This window comes from Bison bison, unplaced genomic scaffold, assembly GCF_000754665.1.
Source record: "Bison bison bison isolate TAMUID 2011002044 unplaced genomic scaffold, Bison_UMD1.0 scf7180017864160, whole genome shotgun sequence".
Lineage (NCBI taxonomy): Eukaryota > Metazoa > Chordata > Mammalia > Artiodactyla > Bovidae > Bison > Bison bison.
This window is the reverse complement of record NW_011494732.1, coordinates 5,445,072-5,457,999: the sequence shown is the minus strand read 5'-3', so window position 1 is coordinate 5,457,999 and position 12,928 is coordinate 5,445,072. Positions and strand designations below refer to the sequence as shown.

The window sequence follows — 12,928 nt, the reverse complement described above, 5'->3', positions numbered from 1 at the left end:
TCATTCAATTCTCCCCCGCCCTCTTCCAAGGCTTCTAATGTTCTAGCTTCTCCCGTAGACTGCAGACCAATTACAACACACTGGAGGAAAAAAAAGAATGTTATTAATTATAAATAAAAATATGTATGTGGTTTCTTACAACATATTTTACACATTTAGTTTTAAAAAAAGATTTCAAGGCTTCCCTGGTAGCTCAGTGGTAAAGAATCCACTTGACAATGTAGCAGACATGGGTTCTATCCCTGATCCGGGAGGATTCCACATGCCACAGAGCAACTAAACCCTTGAGCCAGAACTACTGAAACCCACATGCCCTAGAGTCCATGCTCCATAACAAGAGAAGTCACGGCAATGAGAAGCCCAAGTACTGCAATCAGAGAAAAGCCCATGCAGCAACAAATACACAGCATGGTCAAAAATAAATAAATTAAAAAAGATTTCAAACAAGAATTACCCATTTTGTACATGTGTACCAATGTCTTTATTTTGCATATTTGAAATGCGCTATATGTAAAACACTTAGCCAGGTGATAGCATTACAGCAGTGAACACTACTGAAGCCCCTGCTCCAGTTTTTTGTGCTTTAAGTAGATATATATTCGCCAAAAATGAAAAACCTTTGCAGTATTACATATCCATGATATCAGTGGTTACATCTATGGACAGCCAAGTTATAGTGATGTTTATTTGTTTATACCACCTTTTTGAGCTATCCAAATTCTTTATAAATACATATTGCTTTTATTGTCGTAAAAATGTATTTTTTAAAGTCTCACTGTTAATACTCTTACAACTATCCTTTAGAAACAAAGGCTTTTATAAGTAGAAAACCTCAACACCCAAAAGACTAAAACACAAAACCAAAGACACATCTGTTAATGCATTCTCCAACTTACTTTTCCATTCTTGATTTCTTCTCGAGCTAGTTGCACAACTCTTTTAACTTTGGACGCTATGCACAAGTATTTGAAAAATCTCTGGTGAGCAGACCAGAACTGACCCCACATGGATTTCTTCATTCTCTGCTCAGCATCAATCAGATCTGCAGCTTGCTGAAACCGCTCTCGAGCAATGACCCACTGAAGGTACACAATCAACAGATATTTCAATCTTCAAGTATGAATTACTTCAATATGACTAATTCAATCAAAAGAATGTGTAAGACACCATTTAACATTAATTCAATGAAGCATTTTCAGTAACTTGGGAACCTCTAAACAAATGTTTTTTTAGGACACTCACACAGAGCTGTCTCAAAATTCCTATTAACTAATACAGTAATTTTAGGAAACAGTTATGTTGATTTTTAAAGCTACGCATGCTCTGCTATAAAGGGTTATTTAAGTTACTGTAACAGAGAAAACTGGGAAAATAAGGATCCAGTAATTTATCTTGTTATTTTACGGCAGAAATATACTGTGAGCTGACAGACATTACACTGGACAAAACTAACAAAAACATCATCGGGTACATTAAAAATACTAGGAGTTAAGGAAAAAAGGCTTACCAGTTTGACTGCTTTGTTATACATTTTAACATAGCTCTGAGAAAGAAGAACTTCCTCAATTTTGAAGGTCACTCCAGTAAAGCTCAGCTGTCGAGCAATGTACATTCCTCTAAGCTTCATATCCATAGCAACTATTTCCATGGCACCAACACCTCTGAATAAAATTAAAACACACAGTAACTATCATTAAATATAGTAGAGCTTTAACATACATGGAAGAGATTTTAGCAAAATACCTCTTTTAGATTGCTACTGAGAACAAATAATGTACACTGTAAATTCCATTACCTCCGTTCTACTGCCTGAATAAAGTCACTGAATTCTCTAAATGGAGTTCCCTCACCCCATATTCCAAGACGGTTCATATAGGCCATATTTCGTGGTTCAGAAGCACCTGAAAAACCCCCCAAAAAAACATATTACAGCTGAAAAACTAACATGTAAAAAGATACCTGTATCTTTTAAATAAATACTCACCAGTGGCACTAGCATAGACAACTCTAGCTTTTGGCAATTTGTTCTGAAGTTCTAAAACTGCTAAGCCTGTCTTGGTTGGCTTTGAAGAACCAACAGGACATAAGTTTTTTGCTTTATGACATTCATCAAAAACTATCTGTAAAGAATAAATTAAGGAACATGTCACTTTAGTACCAAGTGTCTCTAATCTCAGAAAGACTTAAGTTTTATTTCCCTGAGGCCTGGGGAAACATGCAAGAGTCCTAAAGAGTAAACAAACAAACAAAAAACAGAAAAACAATTCTGGAGTGAAAATAAATCAGGATTATCATGGGGAGGGATGCTGTTGGTAACAAGCCCCTGCACATGAATTTTTTGTTTTTTTTTTTACTAACACCCATACACCTATCATCTGGTTTCATCAAACCTTAACATTTTACTGTTATCTGCTGCAGCCTGTTTCCTTTTTTAAAGTTACAAATATAAACAAAGCCCTCTATGTGATTCTTCTCCTTGATTTTTGCCCCTGTGCTAGCCACAGAGGCATTCACTGAATTTGGCACTAATCTTAACTAGATATTTAAATCTTTTTCTAGATACAAAAAAAGAGTTACTACTGTGGAAAATGAAGACTGCTTAAATCAAATGGGGGGTTGGAGAGGGCCTGTGGTTTTTCTTTTTGATTAACTGCTGTTATACTGTCCTTCAGGTGGCTAAAAGGAGTTTCGTAACTTCTTCAGACATCACTAGGTGCCAAAGCTCTCACAGGACAACTTTGATGCTGTATGAATTCTGCCATTTTGCTAGCACTGATACAGTTCTTGGGTCCACCACTCCATTAGAACCATTGGCTCCAATCATATTAATCTGTTATAAATCTTACAAAGCTGGGTACTTCTGGGTATTTAGGTCCACATTCTATTTTAAGGCTGCATATTCAGCATGTCCCATACCTATTAACATTTTCCTAAAGCAGGAACTAAACAGTGGCCTCATATATGACAGCTACAAAACAGAATCAACTATCTGACTCCCTTGCAAGCTATGTAATCATTAAAGCTCTCATTCCAGCAATCTTTTTACTTAACTTCGGAATTCCCATATTTACATTAACTTTCATGTCATTAAAAAATATAAAATTTGTTGGAAAGGATACCACTCCATCGAAGTCATCACCGCACCAATGTAGAAGTTGTTTTAACCTCGTTTTATATTTACCACCAGACTGACTTTCACCAATAAGGGAAGAATAGGTAGCAAAAATAACACCCTTCTTCACACTCCCATTATGTTTGGAAGAAATTTTTCCATATTTAAACTGAAAAAGAAAAGGGAAGAACTTAATACACTTCTGTCTCTGAAATATTTATCCCACCCAAATTTATACAGCAGGGAAATGATGGTACCAATACACTTTTGTCTCTGAAGTATTTATCCCACCCAAATCTATACAGCAGGGAAATGATGGTACCATGATGGGCTTTAGGAAAGTCAAAGGACCTCTTAATCATACACAAAATTTCTCACACACAAGTACATACACACATACACACACATGTGTGTATGTATATAAAATTATAAGGATCCAGTTTTCAAAGTCTATCCTCAAAAAACATTACAAACCAAACTCTCCCCAAGAAAAAGGCACAATATTCATTCTACCAATATTTACTATGTATTTTCTATATGCAAAACACTGTAATTAAGATCTGAGGGATATATAAGAATTATGATCAATAGTCACTGCAGCCCTCCTCAATTATACTGACTCAGAAATTAAAAATATTGCTAGATGCCCATTACATGTTTTAGTTTTGAACTGTTGGTAATTATCTAAGACATAATACTTTTACCTACCAACCCATTCAGTAAATCTCATCCCCAAAAAAGTCACTGATGGGCAGAGCAACACTGAAGCAACTTAGGACTAGTCTGTACATTTACTCACTTAGGACTAGATGTACATTTACTCACTGTCAAAGGCCTGCAGAGAAGTGCCTACAGGAATTAGGTTTGTTAGCCTAGGCAAACTAGGCTCCAGGAATTGGTGCCTAGTAGGAGGCCAATAAAAACTTGCTAAATGAACATTAAACTGTGCTTCTGGAAAGTGAAACTTTTCTTCCAAATGACAGAACTGTTTTAACATTAACACAGGTACAGGTATACAAGTTCATTGAATATACAAATATCTAAACCAGTCTCCAAACCACAATTCATGATGCAACGGACATACTATACTACTTGTCCATACAGCTCTATTACACTGCACTCTTATACTCAGTGTATTAGTTTCATCCATAAATAGTAGTTTTATAAGCAGAAACAATAAATGAAAAAAAACCCTGAAGGTTGAGAGAATAAACTCCATAAAAAGAGAAAATGCCTATTTTACTTGCCACTACATAACCCTACCTGGCACATTATCTAAACCAAAAATCAACAGTTGTGGCTAGCACTCACTATACTTTTTGTGAAATAACTCATTTAATCCTCTTAACAACCCTACAAAGTGGAAACTATCATTCTTGTCTCACAGATATTTACTGAATGACCAACTGAATAGAAGACTTTCATACCTTATTCAATGAATGGACCAAAATGTTTTTTGCTCCAATATCCCTCAAATCTCTTTCAGCATCATACTTTAAATCATTTGAAACACTGAACCTATAAAAAAGAAAGGGGAAAAAAAAATACACAAATTAAATGCAAATCCTATCATTCTAGCAGTATTCAGGAATAAATAAAATCAGGCCTTGACACTTCTAAAAAAATACATCTACTCATTAAGACCCATCCCCATATGCTGGTCATTTGCAAATGAAAGTTCCCACAGACAGTCTTTAGCACTTACCACAAAGCCCTTTTTCTACTCAACAAATAATTTTCATAGATGATTCCTGCTATTGTCCTTCCTTTTCCTACACCAGCACCATCGCCTATTAAGAAGCCAGCACGATCTCCATTAGGTAGGAACGTTTCATGTTGCTGAAAATGAAAATGCTGATAATTAATCTATTCCTTTAGATATTTTGGTGATCGGTTTCTCATATTATTTTAGCAATATATTAACATTGTCTATTTTTATACAAATGACATACAGTTAGCTTAGTGTGGAAACTATATTTACTATACAGGAATACTTTGTTTCATTTTGCTGCATGCACTGTTAACTGCACTTCTGGGAAACAGCATTTTTTTTTTTTTTTTTTTTTAACGAATTGACAGAAATGCTGTATCAAGCAATTTTATTGGTGCCATTTTTCCAAAAGCATTTGTTCACTTCATGTCTGTATCACATTTTGGTAATTCTCATAATACTTCAAACTTTTTTAATTATTATTATGTTTGTTACTATGATCTGTGATGAGTGATCTTTGATGTTACTATTGTAATTGTTTCAGGGTGCCATGAACTTTGTCCATAATTAATAAACATTGTGTGTACTGTGACTGCTTCACTCACTGACCATTTCCCCCATCTCTTTCTCTTTTGGCCTATTTCCTGAGACACAACAGTATTGAAATTAGACCAATTAATAACTCTACTTAATGGATTCTTTAAGCATTCAAGTACAAGGAAGGGCTACCATGTCTCTCACTTTAAATCAACAGCTAGAAATGATTATTTTAAGGCCAGGCTGCAGGGCATGTGGAATCTTCGTTCTTTGATCAGGGATGGAACCCACACCCTGTGTATTGGAAGTACAGAGATTTAACCACTGGGCAGCCAGGGATCTTCCCTAGAAATGATTATAATATAAGGAAGGCGTGTTGAAAGCCACAATAGGCTGAACACTAGGACTCTTGCTCCAAACAGCCAAGTTGTGAAAAGAAAAAGGTCTTAAAGCAGGTCTTAAAGCAAACTAAAAGTGCTACTTCAGTGAACAAACAATAAGAAAGAAAACCAGCCTTATTACTGATATTAAACTTTTAGTGGTTGAGATAGAAAACCAAACCAGCCATAACATTCCCTTCAGCCAAAGCCTCATCCAGAGCAGGGCCTGGATTCTCTAATTCTATGAAGACAGCCAGGTGAGAGCTGCAGAAGAAGCTAATAGAGGCTGGATCATGAGGTTTAAGGAGTCTTCTCCATAACATAAGCACAAGGAGAAACAGCAAGTGCTGATGTAGAAGCTAAACCAAGTTATCCAGAAGATAATAGGGTAAAAGTGTCAACATTAAACAACAGATTTCCAATGCAGATGAAATAGCCTTCTATTTGAAGAAGATGCCATCTAGGGTATTCACAGCTTAAGAGAAGTCAATGCCTGGCTTCAAAGCTTCAGAGGACAGGCTGACTTATGAGGGGTTAATGTAGCTGGTGACCTAAAGCTGAAGCCAATGCTCATTTACCATTCCAAAAATCCTAGGGCCCTTAAGAATTATGCTCAATCTATGTCGCCTGTGGTCTACAAATGGAACAACAGAGCAGTACATCTGTTTACAACATGGTTTACTGAATATACGAAAGCCACTGTTGAGACCTACTATTGCTCAGAATAAAAGATTCCTTTCAAATACTGCTCACTGATGATGTACCCAAGAGCTCCGATGGAGACACACAATGATATCAATGTCACTTTCATGCCCACTTTATAACACAACAGCCATTCTATAATCCATGAACCCAAGAGTAATTTCAACTTTCAAGTCTTACTCGTTAAGAAACACATTTTGTAAGGCTGTAACTGCCAGAAATAGTGACTCTTCTAATGGATCTGGACAAAATCAATTGAAAACTTCCTGAAAAAGGAATCACCATTCTAGATGCCAGGAAGAACATTCGTAATTCATGGGAAGAGGTCAAACTATCAACATTAACAGGAGTTTGGAAGATGACCCCAATCCTCATGAATGACTTTGAGGAGTTCAAGACTTCAGTGGAGAAAGATTCTTGACATGGAATCTACTCCTGATGAAAATGCTGTGAAGATTGTTGAAATGACAACAAAGGATCTAGACTATCACGTAAACTTAGTTGATAAAGCAGTGGCACAGTTTGAGCACTGACTCCAATTCTGAAAGAAGTTCCAGTGTGGGTAAAATGTCATCAAACGGCACTGCGTGCTACAGAGAAATGATTAGTGAAAAGAAGAGGAAATCAATGAGGCAAATTTCATTGCAATCTCATTTTAAAAACCTGCCATAGCCACTCCAACCTTCAGCAGCGACCATTCTGATCAGTCAGCAGCCATTAACACCAACACTAAGACCTTGCACTACCAAAAAGATTACAATTTGCTGAAGGCCCAAGTGATGATTAGCATTTTTTAGCATTATTTCTAAATTAAGGTATATATATTTTTTGGGGGGGACATAATGCTATTGTTATCTTCTCCACTGCCTATTGGAGAAGGCAATGGCACCCCACTCCAGGACTCTTGCCTGGAAAATCCCATGGACGGAGGAGCCTGGTAGGCTTCAGTCCATGGGGTCGGGAAGAGTCAGACATGACTGAGCGACTTCACTTTTACTTTTCACTCTCATGCACTGGAACTTTTCACTTTCATGCACTGGAGAAGGAAATGGCAACCCACTCCAGTGTTCTTGCCTGGAGAATCCCAGGGACAGTGGGGCCTGGTGAGCTGCCGTCTATGGGGTCGCACAGAGTCGGACGAGACTGAAGCGACTTAGCAGCAGTGCTTCTGTACACTTAGGAGACATCATAGTGTAAACACTAAGTTTTACATGCACTGGGAGACAAAAAAGTTCATGTGGCTCATTTTATACAATGTTTGCTGTACTGTGGTGGTCGGGAACCAAATCGGCCCTATCTTCAAAGTCTGACTTTGTTTTTTTCCCTTGCTACCCTCGCGTGCAGCAGGTAACTAAAGCTAACAAACTGGTGAGCATTCTTCCGTAATTTTTCAATGACTATACAATCAAATACAAACCTTTTTATAACACATAAATATAGTGGATGGTTGCATATTTATTTTACAAAAATGGAGTATATCAGAAATCCTCTCAAAGACAACTGGCATAAGATAAAAGCTAGTACAACACCCATATGGTAATACCAAAGTTTATTCAATCACTCCCCAAGGGTGTGAGCTTTCAAATCTAGTCTAGCTTTCAGTCTCTAGGGGAAAAAAGCTGCAACAAATAGCCTGATACATATGTTCTTATCTAATAGTTCCATGAAACAGACTCCCAGTTCCAGTAACCGAACTGTTAGGTCAAAGGATATACACATTTTTAATTTTAATACATGTTCCCAGTGAGCCCCAAAAAGGCTATGACAATTTATCATTTCCACTCTAAATGCAGTCACCAAATCCATGCTATTCTTTTCATTTCATAAAACTATCTATTTCATAAATCCTATCCATTTCATAAAACTAAAAAAAATCACATTCACAAGGTTTTCATTCAAGGAAAACTTTGAATTAAAACTAGTATATATTGTGAACTAAGATTAAAGATAAAAACTGTACCTAGTTAAAAAATATTATGGCTTACCTGGGCTGCATAAGTAATTGCTTCAAGCTGTAATGCTGATAACCAGCCATTATCAATGGTTTCTTCAGAAATAGATGTCTTGTACCAAACATCAGGAGGAGTAACACTGGATAAAGAACTAGTCTCAACTACGGCATCTGGGTGACGTAGGCCAATTTTTACTAAACAAAGGTTTAAAAATACTTCATTTTAATTATTCTGAGTAATAACACTTCCACTCTTATCATAAAATATTATAGCATTTCTCCTCTGACAGAGAAATGTAAGTAACCCTGGGATCCTATATAAAGGCACCGAATGATGTAAAGTACTGTTAAACTTAACTAACGTGATCTAATTACCAACTACCTATGGTTTAAACAGAGACTTGTGAGGGTTGGGGGAGGCTCAACAGGGAGGGGATTCATAGAGACATGGCTGATTCGGGCTTCCCTGGTGGCTCACACAGTAAAGCAACCACCTGCGGTGCAGGAGACCTGGGTTCGATCCCTGAGTTGGGAAGAACCCCTGGAGGAGGGGATGGCAACCCACTCCAGTATTCTTGCCTGGAGAATCCCCATGAACAGAGGGGCCTGGTGGGCTACAGTCCATACGGCTGCAAAGAATCGGAGATGACTGAGTGATTAAGCATAGCATGGCTGATTCATGTTATACGGCAGAAACCAACACAACATTGTAAAGTAATTATCCTCCAGTTAAAATAAATAAATTTATAGAAAGAGACTTGCTGATTAAAAAGATCTAGGAAAATACAATCTCAATTCATACCACGAGGTTCTCCACAGTAGCAGAGCACACTCCTAGGTTACGTTCGTTTTAAATGATCTACAAAGTAGGGAACTAGAATCCATATACAGTTGGTAAACAGATTTTTAGTTTAAGTGGTCTTATTAGTGACGTTTTATAGAAACCCAGAGTGTATGAGAAACAAATTCTAGCCATACATTTTCCCATTTTATTACCCTCAGAAAATGAAAACGTGAAAAAATTTATATATAAACTAAAAATTACTAATTTTCAACTTAATATACTGGCCACTTCAAAAAAAACAAAACAAAAACTGAATCACGGTCCTTGTGGGGAAAAGAGGAAGAAATGGTGTTAATTTAAGCCACTGAATTCAAATAGCACATTTTATTTTAAGATTCCCATGCTTTTATAGCTTGTTTTAGATAAGCTGTATAAACTATAACGCTAAGATATATGTTTACATCTCTGTAATTTACTCTGATTTTATAATCACCGCTGATATGAGCAAAATTAACTTGAAAGGAATAAGCTTTTTTACTCTTGGTTTTAAGACTTCATTCCAAAACAAAGTTCTAAATTTGTGTAGGGAAATTAAAACTCACAGTAGAATTTTCATGTAGCTATTTTAAAACATATTCATACACAGCTCATACTTATCAAATCCTGAGGTACCCAACATGGACAGATCCTAATAGGTAACAATGTGTGGGGAAAAGTTTTTAAGTTTGAAAGGAACCCAGAGGTTTTTCATTATTTTAACAAATCTCAAAGACATACATTTTATTGGCATATACTCTGCATAGGTTTCCGCATGACCCATTTCTTCTTCGTCTTCTTCTTCTGGTTCATCTTCCTCTTTCACAACAGGGACCTTCTGTAACACAGAGAGAGCAAAATCAAGTAAGTCAACAGAATGGAGGCCCAACCAACACACAGAAATCCTCTTCTGCAGGAATACCCACTATCTTCATCTTGGAAGCAGGACATGCCATTCTATAGTTCCTAAAATCTAGGTCATACTCTATGGCTTCCCTGCTTCTCTAATGATGAGCACAATCTGTGATGTGATATCATCACAAACACACACATGGGATCACCACAGGGCTCCACCACCTTCTCAAACCAGTTTCCCTTTCAACACTGCCCACCAGCCTCCCTGATGCCCAGATGTCTCTCTAACCTTCAGTCCTCACTCTCCATTCCAAGAACAGAAAGAACAAGAGGTTTGGAGAAAAATGGTGGCTGAGCCCCAGCAGCACATTCTACAACCTCATTGGCAGGGACTCTCTGTAAGTCTCACTCCCAGTCTCTTTTCACTTCAACCTCCATCTGTTTTCTTTCCCTCGGGTCCTAAAACCAAAACCCCAGAAAACTCGGGAGTTTAAATGTTCTTCTGAAACACAGAATTTATTTCAGACGTCTGTGTCTCCACAGACACAAAAACAATACCACATCATCTACTCTCCAAACACTGGCACATCTCAGAGTAAAATGATGAGTTATTAGTAACTACACCAGGAGAACAGCAGACCAGGAGAAGCCCAGACAGTCCCGGGCAAAGTGAGTGAATGGCCACTATAGCCATACCTTGTATTCCTCTACAGAATCTTAAAGGGGTAGAGACAGGGAGAAATAGGGGAGAGGAAGCCCCAAAAAAGCTTCTTTTCACTACCAGCAAACTATAAAGGGAAGCTCTTTATGAATGAGGGCTTAATCAAGGAAGAATGTAGGGAGAAGCTGTGAGACCAGAGAAATAGAAAGAGAAAACCCAGTTAGGATCTACATGTAATGCCAAGGATAAAATAGTATTAAAAGGTAATATCAGGCTTCTGTTTCATTTTTACTTATTTTTACTTAATCTACAGCAGAATATGATGACACATAGATACTCAACAAATGTGGGAAGGAATAGGGAGATGACAGATAAACATTCAGCCAACATCAATCCATGAAGTCCTTTAGGAAAAAAAAAAAAAAAACTCTGAATATTCTCAGGAAGTATACTAAAATGAAACCCAGTTTCAGAAATGAGACCAAATGCGGCTGGCCAAAGAAACAGACACAAACCCCAATTCTGTTGAATTTGTGTAGCCTTGGGCAAATCACTACATCCTCAGTCCTCCCTACCCCCTCTTTGGACCTCTTCTTCACCTTTAAAACAGGAATATATACTATACTAAATGACCAGCCTCCCTTCTCCCTCTACCTTAAAAAAATTTTTTTTACCACAGATATAATAGGAGGATTAGCTGGTCACAAAATTCAGGGACCAGACAAGTAATATTTCTAAGCCAGCTGGATAGAAAAGTGGCAACTGACACCAAGCTTAGGGTGAAGGAGCAAAATGAAGGGGAGGGAAACTGTGGCACATGGGGAACATGTGACTAACACACAGTAGATGCTCACTACAACTCTAGGTATTTTTATGTGTTAGCGACACAGTCAAGATTTTTCAAAATAATGTGGAGGCCAAACAAAACACATGTCAAGTGGTTCTGGTCCACAAGCTACCAGTTTGCACTGTTAGATGTCACTTAACTACTAGGACAATATAGAACTTTTGACATGTTATGGGTAACATGGGCTGGACTAGAAACTTGAACACTAAAATCTTTAAGAAAAATATATTCTTATTTTCAAAAAATCAACTTTCAAGTAAGCTGTTGGCACACAATCACTAAGTAAACTGATACTGCCAGGACTTATTCTCCTGGTCCCCGTTCAAAACCTCAGGCACAAGTTGCTCTGCTGTCCCTCCAAGTCCAAATTCCATTCCCAGTCTTACCAATCCTCTGGTATCGTTATATACAGTCACCTCTTATTTTCTTATTTTTTTTCTTTCCCCTTACCGTTTCCAATCACCTCTGAAATTCCCCAAGTTTAGTTCCTTGTTACTTCCTTTCTGGATTACCTGACAACCACCTAACCTGTTTCTTCCTCCCAATCCATCCTGAGTCACTAACCAGTCCCTCTACTTCCATCCAGTCGCCCTCACTGGGGCTGCTCCAAGTCCCAAGTCTAACAAACTCAAGACCTTCCACAGAGCCCCCAATCAACCATTCCAATTTCTTCCTGCAAGCCAAGTATCCTAAGCACATAGCTACCACCTTCTTTATGCCTATTGATGCTGTAGCTCCCTTCCTAATATGCCCTCTCAGATTCTCCATACTCAACACCCCAACTCCATGACACCTCCTCCATAAACTGAACTCCTACCAGGCCACCTGAGTCTCATTTTCCTCCAGACTCATAATCCTTATTGCGAGCATCACAACACACCTCTTGCTGTACCTTCTATTACTACTTAAACCACATGGTGTTAAATTATGTTTATTAAAAGGGGGAACCAGAAACCACCTCACAGAGGCAGGGTTAAACACTGTGCAATTATTAAATACAGGTACAGAATCAATTTTTTGCCTTTTCATACAAAGGTCTGTCTAGACAAGGCTATAGTTTTTCCAGTAGTCATGTATGGACATGAGAGTTGGACTATAAAGAAAGCTGAGTGCCGAAGAATTGATGCTTTTGAACTGTAGTGTTGGAGAAGACTCCTGAGAGTCCCTTGGACTGCAAGGAGATCCAACCAGTCCATCCTAAAGGAAATCAGTCATCAATATTCATTGGAATGACTGATGTTGAAGCTGAAACTCCAATACTTTGGCCACCTGATGCGAAGAGCTGACTCATCTGAAAAGACCCTGATGCTGGGAAAGATTGAAGGCGGGAGGAGAAGGGGACAACAGAGGAT

General features: G+C 37.9%; 1 protein-coding gene across 2 annotated transcripts in view; it reads right to left on the bottom strand.

Annotated features, from left to right (window-relative positions):
- The window catches only part of SBNO1 (strawberry notch homolog 1 (Drosophila)), a 52,341-nt gene that overhangs the window by 23,697 nt on the left and 15,716 nt on the right, over positions 1–12,928 (bottom strand). For both annotated transcript variants that reach the window (XM_010841296.1, XM_010841297.1), the window contains exons 6-15: positions 9,955–10,051; positions 8,428–8,588; positions 4,818–4,951; positions 4,540–4,630; positions 3,120–3,281; positions 1,985–2,120; positions 1,796–1,901; positions 1,508–1,661; positions 897–1,079; positions 1–80 (exon numbers count right to left, since the gene is read on the bottom strand). In XM_010841296.1, the coding sequence (XP_010839598.1) occupies positions 1–80; positions 897–1,079; positions 1,508–1,661; positions 1,796–1,901; positions 1,985–2,120; positions 3,120–3,281; positions 4,540–4,630; positions 4,818–4,951; positions 8,428–8,588; positions 9,955–10,051 (1,304 nt within the window). The remainder of the gene's footprint in view (positions 81–896; positions 1,080–1,507; positions 1,662–1,795; positions 1,902–1,984; positions 2,121–3,119; positions 3,282–4,539; positions 4,631–4,817; positions 4,952–8,427; positions 8,589–9,954; positions 10,052–12,928) is intronic.